The sequence below is a fragment of the Medicago sativa genome, chromosome 4 (assembly GCF_051527215.1).
Source record: "Medicago sativa cultivar Bolivia chromosome 4, Bolivia_mono, whole genome shotgun sequence".
NCBI lineage: Eukaryota > Viridiplantae > Streptophyta > Magnoliopsida > Fabales > Fabaceae > Medicago > Medicago sativa.
The window spans coordinates 49,051,911-49,064,140 of NC_140752.1; the positions used below are offsets into that span (position 1 = coordinate 49,051,911).

The 12,230-nt window shown below is 35.5% G+C and overlaps 1 protein-coding gene, 1 long non-coding RNA gene and 4 other non-coding genes across 6 annotated transcripts; 1 reads left to right on the forward strand and 5 right to left on the reverse strand.

Annotated features, from left to right (window-relative positions):
- The first annotated feature begins 1,832 nt into the window (after positions 1–1,832).
- Positions 1,833–3,189, forward strand: LOC146929524 (uncharacterized). The gene is made up of 4 exons (XM_085707346.1): positions 1,833–2,339; positions 2,475–2,527; positions 2,686–2,892; positions 2,949–3,189. The coding sequence occupies exons 1-4, from the start codon at positions 1,833–1,835 to the stop codon at positions 3,187–3,189; spliced, it is 1,008 nt and encodes a 335-aa protein (XP_085563472.1).
- A 2,558-nt stretch (positions 3,190–5,747) lies between these two features.
- Positions 5,748–5,872, reverse strand: LOC146929525 (small nucleolar RNA snoR80). Its single transcript, XR_015009240.1, has one exon. It is a non-coding gene; the product is annotated as a small nucleolar RNA snoR80 (small nucleolar RNA).
- Positions 5,873–6,257: 385 nt separating this feature from the next.
- Positions 6,258–6,369, reverse strand: LOC146929526 (small nucleolar RNA Z152/R70/R12). Its single transcript, XR_015009258.1, has one exon. It is a non-coding gene; the product is annotated as a small nucleolar RNA Z152/R70/R12 (small nucleolar RNA).
- A 77-nt stretch (positions 6,370–6,446) lies between these two features.
- LOC146929527 (small nucleolar RNA R11/Z151) lies at positions 6,447–6,532 on the reverse strand. Its single transcript, XR_015009273.1, has one exon. It is a non-coding gene; the product is annotated as a small nucleolar RNA R11/Z151 (small nucleolar RNA).
- An 82-nt stretch (positions 6,533–6,614) lies between these two features.
- On the reverse strand, positions 6,615–6,711 carry LOC146929528 (small nucleolar RNA Z157/R69/R10). The gene has a single exon (XR_015009249.1). It is a non-coding gene; the product is annotated as a small nucleolar RNA Z157/R69/R10 (small nucleolar RNA).
- A 3,938-nt stretch (positions 6,712–10,649) lies between these two features.
- LOC146929529 (uncharacterized) lies at positions 10,650–11,278 on the reverse strand. The gene is made up of 2 exons (XR_015008274.1): positions 11,168–11,278; positions 10,650–11,061 (listed from the first exon to the last, which is right to left on the reverse strand). It is a non-coding gene; the product is annotated as an uncharacterized LOC146929529 (long non-coding RNA).
- Between the last annotated feature and the right edge of the window lie 952 nt (positions 11,279–12,230).

Here is a 12,230-nt window from a genome sequence, read left to right on the forward strand (position 1 = left end):
CAGACAGCTTCCAGTTTCTGGTTCAAGTTCAAAACAACACAAAACCAACTTGACCCCAACTTCAATTGCACGAATTTGAGGCAAATTTCTTCAAGTAATTAACAAGTAAGTACCTTTCTTCCTATTTACATATAATGTAGGCTGTTTAGGTTGTTAGTTTTCATAATTTTAGCAAAATGTTTAGAGTTTAGGTTAGGTTTAGGTTAGGTATAAAAATTGCAAATTATGATAGAATTAGATGTTGTTTAGGCTTGTTTATGCTGACATTGTTGTTTAGAGTAGGTTTATGTTCAATGTAGTTGAATTTGATGTTGAATTAACACTAATTGTGCTAGTATTTTAAAGTGCACTTAAGGTGTTTGATGAAATGCCTAAGTGAAATAATCTTGCTTTTTTTGTGATTTTTTTTCCAAATATGTTAAATTTAATAATGTATATATGTTATGTTGGATTTTGAATATGTGAATATGTGAAATTTGTTGTGTTATGTTATGTTGGATTTTGAATATGTTATATGTTATGTTGGATTTTGAATATGTTATGTTAAAATGCACTTAAGGTGTTGGATTTTTTGGCAACTTATTTATGTTTTTTAAAATTTGTTTTGTACATATATGGCTAGGGATACGAATGAGCAGCAGCGGGTTATTAGAGAGGATAGGATGCAAAGAGGTAAAGAGGCGAGTACCGCTAGTGCTCGGAGAGAAAAGAGGGCTGAAGACGCGTATGTCCCTAAGACTCGGAGGCGCAGGGACCCGATGATACATGGAGAGGGTTCACAGGCACATGTGGATGACTCCTCCCAGGTGGTTGATCCGACACCAGCGCATGATTATGCTGGGTATGCGGATGATGATTTTGTTGGCTATGATCGGATGGAGGAGGAGATGATGTATTTTCAGTCGGAGGCCGAGGCAGAGGATGCGGAGATGGGACATGATCAGGGGGTGCCAGAGGATGTTGTGGCAGATTATATGGAGGCACAAAATGTTATTCCCGAGGGTGATCCTGAGCGTGAGCCTCGCCACGACGAGGTTGTCGTGTTCCGCGGATACCGCACTATCCTGCTGGAGAGGCTCCCTTTCCTGGAGGACCTCAGACTACGTCATTGTTGTCCGACTACGCGAGACACGTGGCGAACCCTCTTTGGGTGAACCATAATAATGTAAGTGTTTAAATTGTTTAAAATTCTTTAAATGTTTTAAAGTGATTATTTAAAATATTATGTAGCGTAAGTGTTTGAATTATTAAATGTAATGTAGCGTAAGTGTTTTAGTTATTTAAAATAATGTAGCGTAAGTGTTTTATTTATTTAAAATAATGTAGCGAAAGTGTTTTAGTTATTTAAAATAATGTAGCGTAAGTGTTTTAGTTATTTAAAATAATGTAGCATAAGTGTTTTATTTATTTAAAATAATGTAGCGTAAGTGTTTTATTTATTTAAAATAATGTAGCGTAAGTGTTTTAGTTATTTAAAATAATGTAGCGTAAGTGTTTTAGTTATTTAAAATAATGTAGCGTAAGTGTTTTATTTATTTAAAATAATGTAGCGTAAGTGTTTTATTTATTTAAAATAGTGACAATGTCTTATTTAATTTGAATTTCAGATGTGGCATGATGCAGCGGGTTATAAGTGAGTAAACGCAGGGAAAAAGTTGAAGGAGCTTGATAAGCCGGAGGAGGCTTTGAGGTAGTTTTGGGAGCCTGTGGAGGGGTCTAGCCTCCATGGTTTGATACACGTTGGGTATTCGAATGTGACCCATGCCACGATACGTGCTCTATGCGAGAGGTGGCACACGGAGACGAGTAGTTTTCATCTACATGTGGGGGAGATGACGATCACTCTGGACGATGTGCATAATCTTCTGTACATTCCTATTTACGGCCGCATGTTGGAGCACGATGATTCGATGGATCGGGACCGATCGATTGATATGATGACCAGGTTGTTGGGCATGTCAGATGCTGATGCCAGAGCTCAGGTTAGGGATGAATCTCCTGGTCATATCAGTTATCCCGCACTGAAGCGGGTTTATGAGGAGCACCTGACTGAGGCTAGACGACTTGAGCATCCACAGTCGAGGGAGGAGATGCAGGAGAGAGCCAGGAGGAGGGCGTGTTGTGTGAGGAGTTTTCTTCTATATCATGTCGGTTGTGCGCTGTTCACTAACAAAACGAACAGACACATCGACTTGATATATCTTGATTGCATGGCGGACTTGGGGACGATTGGGAAGTGGTCATGGGGAGGGATGACTTTAGCCTACCTCTACGATTATCTGGATGATTCTGTTATCTTGAATATCAGAACGATGGCTGGCTCTGCGACTCTTTTGATGGTAATATTTATCTTAATTTCTTTATGAATTTATTTTATAAATTTTATTATCATGTTAGACTATTTTATAATGTTTTAGATTTATCGAATATTTAACTCGAATAATTATTTTTGTGTATTATTTATTTTGTTGCAGGGATGGATTTTGGAGCATTTGCCAGGTCCTTACCCAAGGAAGCGTAACCAGGAGTAGGACCCGCGGACAACATGTGCTAGGAGATGGCTCACTAGCAAAGGCCATAAGAGTGTGCACCATTACCGCTCACGCCTGGATCTACCTATGGTGATCACAGAGACGTGCACCCATTTAATATCTTGTGCACTTACTCGGGATGGCTCATGTGCAGGAAGGAGAGGGTGTACCGTCATTTGCCTGAGCGGGTGAAGAGGCAGTTCTCCTTTGTCCAGGACGTTCCCAGACATCCTTCAGTTGTCCCTCAGGTGCCTACACAGATGCTGACCACTGTGTTGATGGACGCTCGGCCATGGCTTGTACCTGCTTGGGTAGATGGGTGTGAGACACCATGGCAGCATGTTCCTGGCTACATGGCTTGGTATGCCAGAGTCTCTCACCCTCGCATTCTCCCACCTGATGAGGGATCCCCCCCAGGTCGGCGAACGTGGAGCAGCTGATTGAGGAGGAGCATGCCAGGGAGATGCCTGACACACTGACGATCGTCCGGGATGTGGCGCACATAGCCCAAGATATTGTGGCCAGGCATGACGAGATGACCAAAGAGGAGGTTGTCCAGGAGGTCATGCGAATAGTTAGTGCTACCGAGCCTGCCCTTACTTATCAGATTTCCAGGCGGCGCAGGGGGAGCAGAGGCAGGGTAGGCAGGGCTGATTAGTATTAGGATTTTTTTTATGTATTTTTTGACTATGATGATCATGATGTATTATTATGACATGTTCCATACATTTTCCTATTTCTATGACATATACGTACGTTCGTTTTATATTATTTCTTGCGTTTTAATTTTACCATGTTCCTGTTAAATATTGGATGAAAATTTTAGAAGAATTTTCAATTGGTTATTTGATAAAAAATTTAGATGAAAATGAAAGTTAAAATTGGTTAGGAAAGACACAAAATAAGGAAGATGGAAATGAGCTTCTGGAAAATGTTGAGCACGTAGCGGCCGTTAACAACCGCTACATTCAGCTTCGGCGGTAGTTAACAACCGCTGGCACTCAACAGTAGTTAACTACCGGCGTGTTTCCCAACGGCAGTTAACAACCGCTGGGGGTAATTTGGTCATTTCCATGTGTCAATAGGAAGTATTCTATGTCAGAAAAGCAATTTTCGAGCTGGAATAGATAGGCAGTGAAGTAAAGGAACTAGCGTTTATGAACGAGTGGGCTTGGATCTTAAGCTTCAAACCGGAGGCCCGCATCATTAGTACTATCATTTGATTTCTGCTCTCCCTTGCACTTTTCGCTCGCATCCAGCTGAAAATACTATAATGCCCTTGCGCTAGTTAACTAGCGAAGTGTAAAATAATGTGCAAGCTAAGATAAGTGGCGTGAGTTAAGTGGCGCATAGTGGTTTTAATTTATTTACTATATTCAAATTATTTTATTCTAAATTATTTTACTTACTTTATTCTAAATTATTTGTTCCCTTTATTCTAAATTATTTATTTTCTAAATTATTTGTTCACTTTATTCTAAATTATTTATTTTCTATATTCTAATTTATTTATGCACTTAAAATAAATTCGAAATTAGAAAATAAATTCAATTTTATTCTAATTCAATATTTATTCTAATTTATTTATTCATCAAATACAAAATTAGAAAATAAATTCGATTTTATTTATTCAATATTTATTTATTCAATACATAATCATAAACATAAAATAAATGCAAATATAAATACAAATAAAAAACAAAATTAATAAATATAACTCTCGTTTTATTAATATCATTCAAACATTACAATAATTAATACATATATTTTATTTGAATTCACTAATCTACTTATTATCTTTTTACCCTCTTGGATATATAGTGATAGCTCTTGGGGGAAATAGTGAGCAGTTCTGTTGGGGAAAATGACATCAAGATCCCTTGAGGTAAATTTAAATTTGGTTCCTTTTATACCCCCAGGATGATTCTTTTTACCCACGGTAAAAAGATTTTGGGAGTAAAACGAAGCAAACCTAATTTTACCTCAAGGGATGATGTCTTTTTCCCCAACCCGACTGACCACTATTTCCCACAGAAACCAACCACTATATACCTAAAGGGGTAAAAAGAGCCTAGAGACTATAGAAGAAAAGAAAGAAGAAGAGAAAGAGGGGGGAGAGTGGGAGGAGATAATGTGAGGAAATGAGGAAGTTTGTGAGGGTATTTATAGGTAAAAATGATAACCTAGTTTGTATCTACCATAAATATGGTCAAAAAACGTGTAAAAGTGGTTAAAAACGTGTTAATTCAATGTTGAACACCTGACCAAAGTGAAAAAAACGTTTGTTCTTCAGTTTCGACCACCGGCCAACTTGCGTGACTTAACTCGCGCAAAGGCTCACTGGTGCGTGACTTAACTCACGCAGGGGTATATTTGGAAAATATGATGGGCGCGAGCAAAATGTGCTGGGGGAAGAGCAGAAATCCTATCATTTATGTGTTTATTTTAGGGTTAATTAAGTAAATGGTCCCTATAAATATTCAGAATTTTGTTTTTAGTCCCTACAAAATAAAATCACACTTTTTAGTCTCTATAAAATTTTCCATCAACGTTTTTAGTTCCTATAAAATTTTCCAACAACATTTTTAGTCCTTATAAATTTATTCCATCAGCATTTTTAGTCCCTAAAATGCTTAAGGAAAATGTCATAGGGACTAAAAAATGTGATTTTATTTTGGAGGGACTAAAAACAAAACTGTGATTCATTTTATTATTAAAAAAATATACTTTCATTCATTTTATTATTATTTTTTCTTTATATGATTTTTATCTACCAATTTTTTGTTTTAGTCCCTTCAAAGTTTGTGTTAGATTTTTAATCCCTCAAAAGTTTTTCATCATTCCGTTCGATTCATACTTCATACTCAATTCATGTCTAACCTTCATGTTCTTCGAATGTTTATTTATTGATTCAAGAGTCCACTGAGTATGTAGTTTATTTCTTGTGCTTTTGCTTGCGTAATTGTATCAGTATTTTGAAGCCGCGTTGCACATCTTGTGATAGTTCACTCGTGATCATCTTCGAGAAGCAGAAACAGAGAGCAGACATCAACAAATATAATATTAGTACACATTTATCAATTGAAAACGTGGATTCCACCAATATTCTAGCCGTTTATGTCGGTTAATCCTAAATAGAATCCACCATTTCAGATGATCTTGACCAAAGTATTATGAAATAATTTCTAAACTTTTGACAAAAATGAACATTAAAATGAATGTATGAGGCGTTTCCAAGACCAAATGGTATTGAAAAAAACCCATCAATCAGGATCACCACTAAATCAATTTGGCGTCCGAGCCATTACACTAAAAGGAACAATTTATCCTTCAGAATTGGTAAATGGACGCAATACATTACATACACAACAAAAAGGATCTTTGTTAAGAATTGGTAAATGGACGCAATACATTACATACACAACAAAAAGGATCTTTGTTAACCAAAACTGCATGATTGTTGGTTCCAGTAATTGTTTTGTTACATAAAACTGTATAAATTGTTTTCTAATAACTGAGCCACTAAATTAAAATAATTGAGCCACTAAATTAAATTGATTATTAAAGGTTTCACCCATATGATTTTTTAATTCGATGAGATATTGTAGAACCTGGAATACAATCTCAAAATAAAAATAATAAGGCTTAAACGCACTATTGACAAAAGAGGCCAAAAAGTATAATTAATTTTAATTTACTAGCGTTGTTATTAAGGACAATTTATAGAGTGCTCAGTGGAAGGAGAAGTCGTTTTAAAAATAAGCTCACGGCAAAACCTTTACGATTTTGTCCACTGCCCATAAACACTTCCTTGGTGTTTTTATCTCATCACAGCACCAATTGACATATAAATAAAAATGAATGAAAGCTATAATATTATAGAAAACAAACTATGAAACAAAAATTATAAAAGAATGGCTTCAGTGTGTGTAACATTCAGATCATTGATATAAAATCTCACTGAAATCCGCTAAGATAAGGTATATTATCATCATAAGCCATATAAGCTTTCAAAAATATTAGAAAAAATAACGAAATTTAAGGAAAAAATTAATAGAGAAGAATCAAGATCTAATTTTCATGATATGTGCTCAGACAGCCAAGGGTTTGTAATCAAATTATGGGTGAAGATTCCCATATCAGAAACTCTAGTCCACATAAGTATCGTCACAGCACAAAATTCAAACAGAAATTACATAAATTGAAAAGAACAACGATTCAACGAAATCTTATTGAAATTAAGATTCAGAATACGAAAATACTAAGGAACAATGAAACAGTAATTGATGTCGAGAAAAAAGATTGTTATTGTTATTGAAATGAGGCAGAGCTGGAATATATAGGCAGTGAAGTAAAGGAAGGAACTAGGGTTTATGAACAAGTGGGCGGAGGAACGTGTGGGTTTGGATCTTAAGTTTCAAACCGGAGGCCCACTATCATTTTTGTGTTTATTTCACTTTTGATATTTTCATTATTATTATTTTTTTTTTGACAAAAATCATTCATTCAAATTGATAGAGTACATCACATACAAACGTCGTTAAAAACGTAAAGGGTGGATCTGCGAACAAACTCGCAGCACCCAAGTTAATAGCATACAACAGCAAAATGCCTACAAATAATATGATAAAATTTAAGTAACTGAAATATCATGCTTTCGGATCTGCAACGTTGACGCCCAAATCATTGATTGAATTTGTAATTAACTGATGTCGATCTTTCAATAAGAACTTAATGAACACCGCGATAAGACGCGAAATCAAACGCCGTATAAGACGACGAACAACACAACGCTACACTTAGACGACGAAATCACAAAAACACAAAAGGAAAACTTGATATGTATGAAAACCACTTATTTAGATTGAAATAAAAGGGGGAAAAAGATGTAGAGGGGTGATTTTATGTCAAAAATGACAAAACCATCACTCCTCGATGGATGAAGGAGAAAGAAAGTTTAGAGAGAAGTTGAAGTTTCTCTCACCAGAAAACTAGGGCGCTGTGACAATATCACATCTTACATACTAACATGTATATTTATTCATTCATTTTTCTTTTAAAGAAAAGATATTTTTATTTTTTTAATGATTTTTTTAGGGTTAAATATGTATTTTATTCTTATAAATATACCAAAAAAATGTTTAGTCCCTCTAAAACTTATGTTAGACTTTTAGTCTCTCAAAAGTTTTTCATCATTCCGTTTGGTCCATACTTTTTAGCCAACTCATGAATAACCTTCATGTTTTTAATGAAAATTTGTGGAATATTATGAAAATCTCTTAATTTTTTTTTTTAACAAAACATGAATTAAATATGAGTTTATAAGTACAAAAAACATAAAAGATACTAAATTTTTACTATTAGGCTTTGTTTGTGAGATTGGAGGGGAGAGGAATGAAGAGTTTTGGAGGGTGAGAAATATATAGGAAAATTGAGAAATCTTTCACAATTTTTTTTAAGAAGCTAGGTGAATATATTAAAAACCAACTAAAGCCCCTCTACTACAAGGTGTACCAAAGGAAGCTAAAAAGTTTCGATGTTACAATAACACAGTTAAGCTCCTATAGAGTAGCCGAAAGAAAATAAAAAATTATGTTACAACTTGAAAACATAACAAAGGGCTCAATCTCTAAACCGTATAGTCAAAATCGAAAAGGGCATATTATGATTTTAGCCACCAATAAGCTTAAAGTTTAAGATTTTTCAATAAAGAGGAAAGTTGTTCCGTCTTATTATGAAAATGCCTCATATTGTGATCCTTCCAAATAATAACAAAAACTAAAATCCAAATTATTTTAAAATCCAAAAAAGACTTGTTGGAAAACCCCCAAGACCTCTGAACTGATTAAAATGCTTGAGTAAGTGGTTCGGACAAAATCGATGAAACCGAACCAAATCGAAAATATATCCGACTTTGTTTGGTTTGGTTCAAAGCCGAACCGAACCAACCTAATCCGATCTAGTTTGCTTCGGTTCTTGGTTTTTAATTTTGAGATCCAAAGAACCGATGAACCGAACCGATGCTAACGTCACTCCCCATTTTAGTAGTATTATCCTTCCTCACTCACATACACACTTACGATTAAGCTCAAAATTAAAGTCCAATGTAAAATACCTCCTTAATTCATTCACTTTCTCCCATCATCATCTCATCTCATCACTCACACTTTATTTCGTTTCTACTAAAAAGAACACTAGCCACCAGTCACACCTAACCCATCGTTCCTCTCCGCCGCTGGAATTGTTCATCTCTTGTTAGTTTTTTCATGTTATTTATACAAAATAGTTTGAAAAATAGACAACATGGAAAACAAAGTTCTATGAAATATTTGAGTATGTTGATACATGAAACACAAATTTGTGAAAATATGGATTTTTTTTAATTGTATTTTCAAACAAACCGATCAACCGAACCGATCCAAACTAACTGGTTTGGTTCAGTTTCTTTTTAGAATAACAGTAAAAACCAAACCGATGAAGATTTCTTTGGTTCAGACATTTTTTGACCAAAAACCGAACCGTTACACCCCTAATTAACGAACCTTGAAGAGGTTGTAGAAGAACCTAACCAACCCAATATTAAAAGTCAATGTTGACTATAAAAAACACAGGTAAAAAACAAATGGTCATGAACCTCTACCATGCTAAAAGTAGTTGTACACAAAGAATAATTGTAATCCAAAATGTTTCTCCTAAACAAATTCATTTTTGTTGCTAATCTATTCAGGAACAAACACCAAATAAAAATATTGACCTTAAGTGTAATTTGCTTAAGCCACAAAACACGACTAAAACGATCATCAACGCCAACTTTAGAAGTTGTCAAAATATTATAAGCATTTTTGACTATGTATCGATGGAATAATGAAGCTTCCAAATCCACCTATCAGTCACACCAACCTGCAAAATAACAAGAGATAGTTGCTCAACACACTCACTCACCAACCCCCTCCCCCTCCCCACAATCAATCTCCTACGTCACTCCGACACCTCACCATTTGATTCCCATCCTAAAGATAACATCTCCGCAACTGTGGATAATTTATTAACTGCAAGATCAAACAACCTAGCATATCTAACATCAAAAGATACATCATCTAACCACGGGTCATTCCAAAACAAAGTAGAAGCCTCATCCCCTGTATGTCTAATAATATTATCCGACAACCACCTATCATCTAACATCCACCCCCCCCGCGTCCGAATGTGTTGCGAGTGTTGCCACCTCACTGGACCCCCTTGTCTTCCAACACATAATTGCCCCCTCCTCTCCATATTTTACACAAAGCACATAATGCAACATACTTCCCCCCTCTTCCAACATCCTCTACACCCATTTACCAAGTAAAGATAAATTAAACTCCTTCAGCCTCCTAACCCCCAAATCTCCATTCTCCCTTTTTAGACACAAAGTATTCCATTTACCCCAAAACAAATTTCCTCATTAGAGCCGCAACCACCCACACAGAGTTGTTGATGATTTTGAAGAATTCATCGCTGCAATAAGTTAACGGAAATAGAAATGCGATTATGAAGCAAACAATAAACACCAAGCAAAAAGGTTGATTTTTAAAGGAACCGATTTGTGCTAAATGTTGTGTGAAGAATCTGTTGTTGTAACATGTTTGAAAGTTGTCAAAAAGTGAAGTGATAAGCTGAGCTAACTATATATATCTAAGATGAATGTAAGCGTCATTGCCACCTTCATCTACTCCAACATGTAACATAATATTATTCAACAACGTACAACACTCTCCAATCTACTCCCCCACGCTAATAAACGTATACATTACCTCCAAGCCTCCACGTCCTCCCCCATCCCAAAAGACTCATTTTTAAAACTGAATCAAGATGTAGAAATGCACATATGATGCATGGAACCAAAGTAATGGCTTAAACCAAAAATCATCTAACTATATTTCTCTAACATCCTCTTCCATCACGGTTCCTTTGATGACCATTACTAGTGTGTGACACACGTGCATTCGCACGGGTTGAATTAGCTAATCAACCGACTAATAAAAAGCAAGCTATCACGCAACCATACGAATCACACAAAATGCAAATCAATACATCAATAAAACAAACAAACCAAATCACATAGTGGATCAGGGTCCATTGTACAACACGAACGACCAAGGCAGCACTTAAAGTACAACAAAATCATCGAACACACTAAACATTAAACCACACCCACAAATAAACATAAAGCATAACACATGTCAGTTAGACAATTGGACATCGCTCAACTCAAACACATATGAAATTAGACAGCTGGACAACGCTCGACTCGAACGCATACGCGATCAACAGGATTTGGTGCAGTCAAATGAATCTTATCCCCAGGATTCAATCTCAAACTCCTAGAAAAGTCATACCAGCCAACAGTCATACATGTCTCAACAAACCCAGATGGATGAGCATTTGTCTCCAGAGTACATTTCACCAAATCATCAGAACGAACCTCAAAAACATGAACATGATGAAGACTTGCAACGGAGAACTTCTGAACAACAGCTTGTGGAAAATGCTACAGAAATTTGACGAATACAACATATAAATAACAGGATAATCATCATCAAAATAATAAGCAGAAACATGGTCGTCATCAGAACAATTGACATAAGCACCGTTACCATTGCCAATCTTCAAGCGCGACTCGAAGGACACATGGATGTCGTCCTCACAGAAGAGCTTGATGAATCAAGATCAGGATAACCCTGCTCAAACTTGCTTGCGTAGTAGTCATTAAAGCTGCAAAAAAAACAATTGAAAGGTTTTTATTAAGGATTTTGTAAATACACCCCAGTTTCCAAGGTTAATTCACCAACATGATAAAATCTTAAAAAAATTTAAATTAAACAAAATCATTGTGAATATTAAAAAAAAATTGCGTGTTTCAAATGCATCTCCAGTTCTAAACCAATGGAACAATTTTCTTTGAGAGGAATAGAATACAAATACAATTGGATAGTCAATTTAACAAAAAGCTCCACTATTCATAGACCTTTGTCCTTCTTCAACAACATTCAATTCAATTGATGGGAATTTCTTATTTTTACACATTTCATCAGATTCTGAAAGAAACTCCTCTATCTCTAATTTAGCTTCTAATATGATGAAAGAGATAAAAAGCTGCTCTCAACAACACAAAGAGTCATAGGACCCACTCATATTTTTCTGCATTCCACGATGATCACATTTCTGGATCTGAAGGTTTCTTTTTTCCTCTTCTATTGGAATTATATTTTCCGCCACCAAAATCTGTGTTTCTCACGATTTTCTTATTACTTTTTATAATCTAGAATGAAAGAGATAAAAAGCTGCTCTCAACAACACAAAGAGTCATGGGACCCACTCATATTTTTCTGCATTCCACGATGATCACATTTCTGGATCTGAAGGTTTCTTTTTTCCTCTTCTATTGGAATTATGTTTTCCGCCACCAAAATCGTTGTGTTTCTCACGATTTTCTTATTACTTTTTATAATCTAGAATGAAAGAGATAAAAACCTGTTATCAACCACACAAAAAAGTCATGGGACCCACTCATATTTTTCTGCATTCCACGATGATCACATTTTCTGGATCTGAAGGTTTCTTTTTATAATCTAGAGCTGCAGGTTTTGGATATAGAAAAAGGTTCTGCAATGATTTTTTGGGTAAGCACTCAATATCTATATGTTTTGTTTTGTTAGC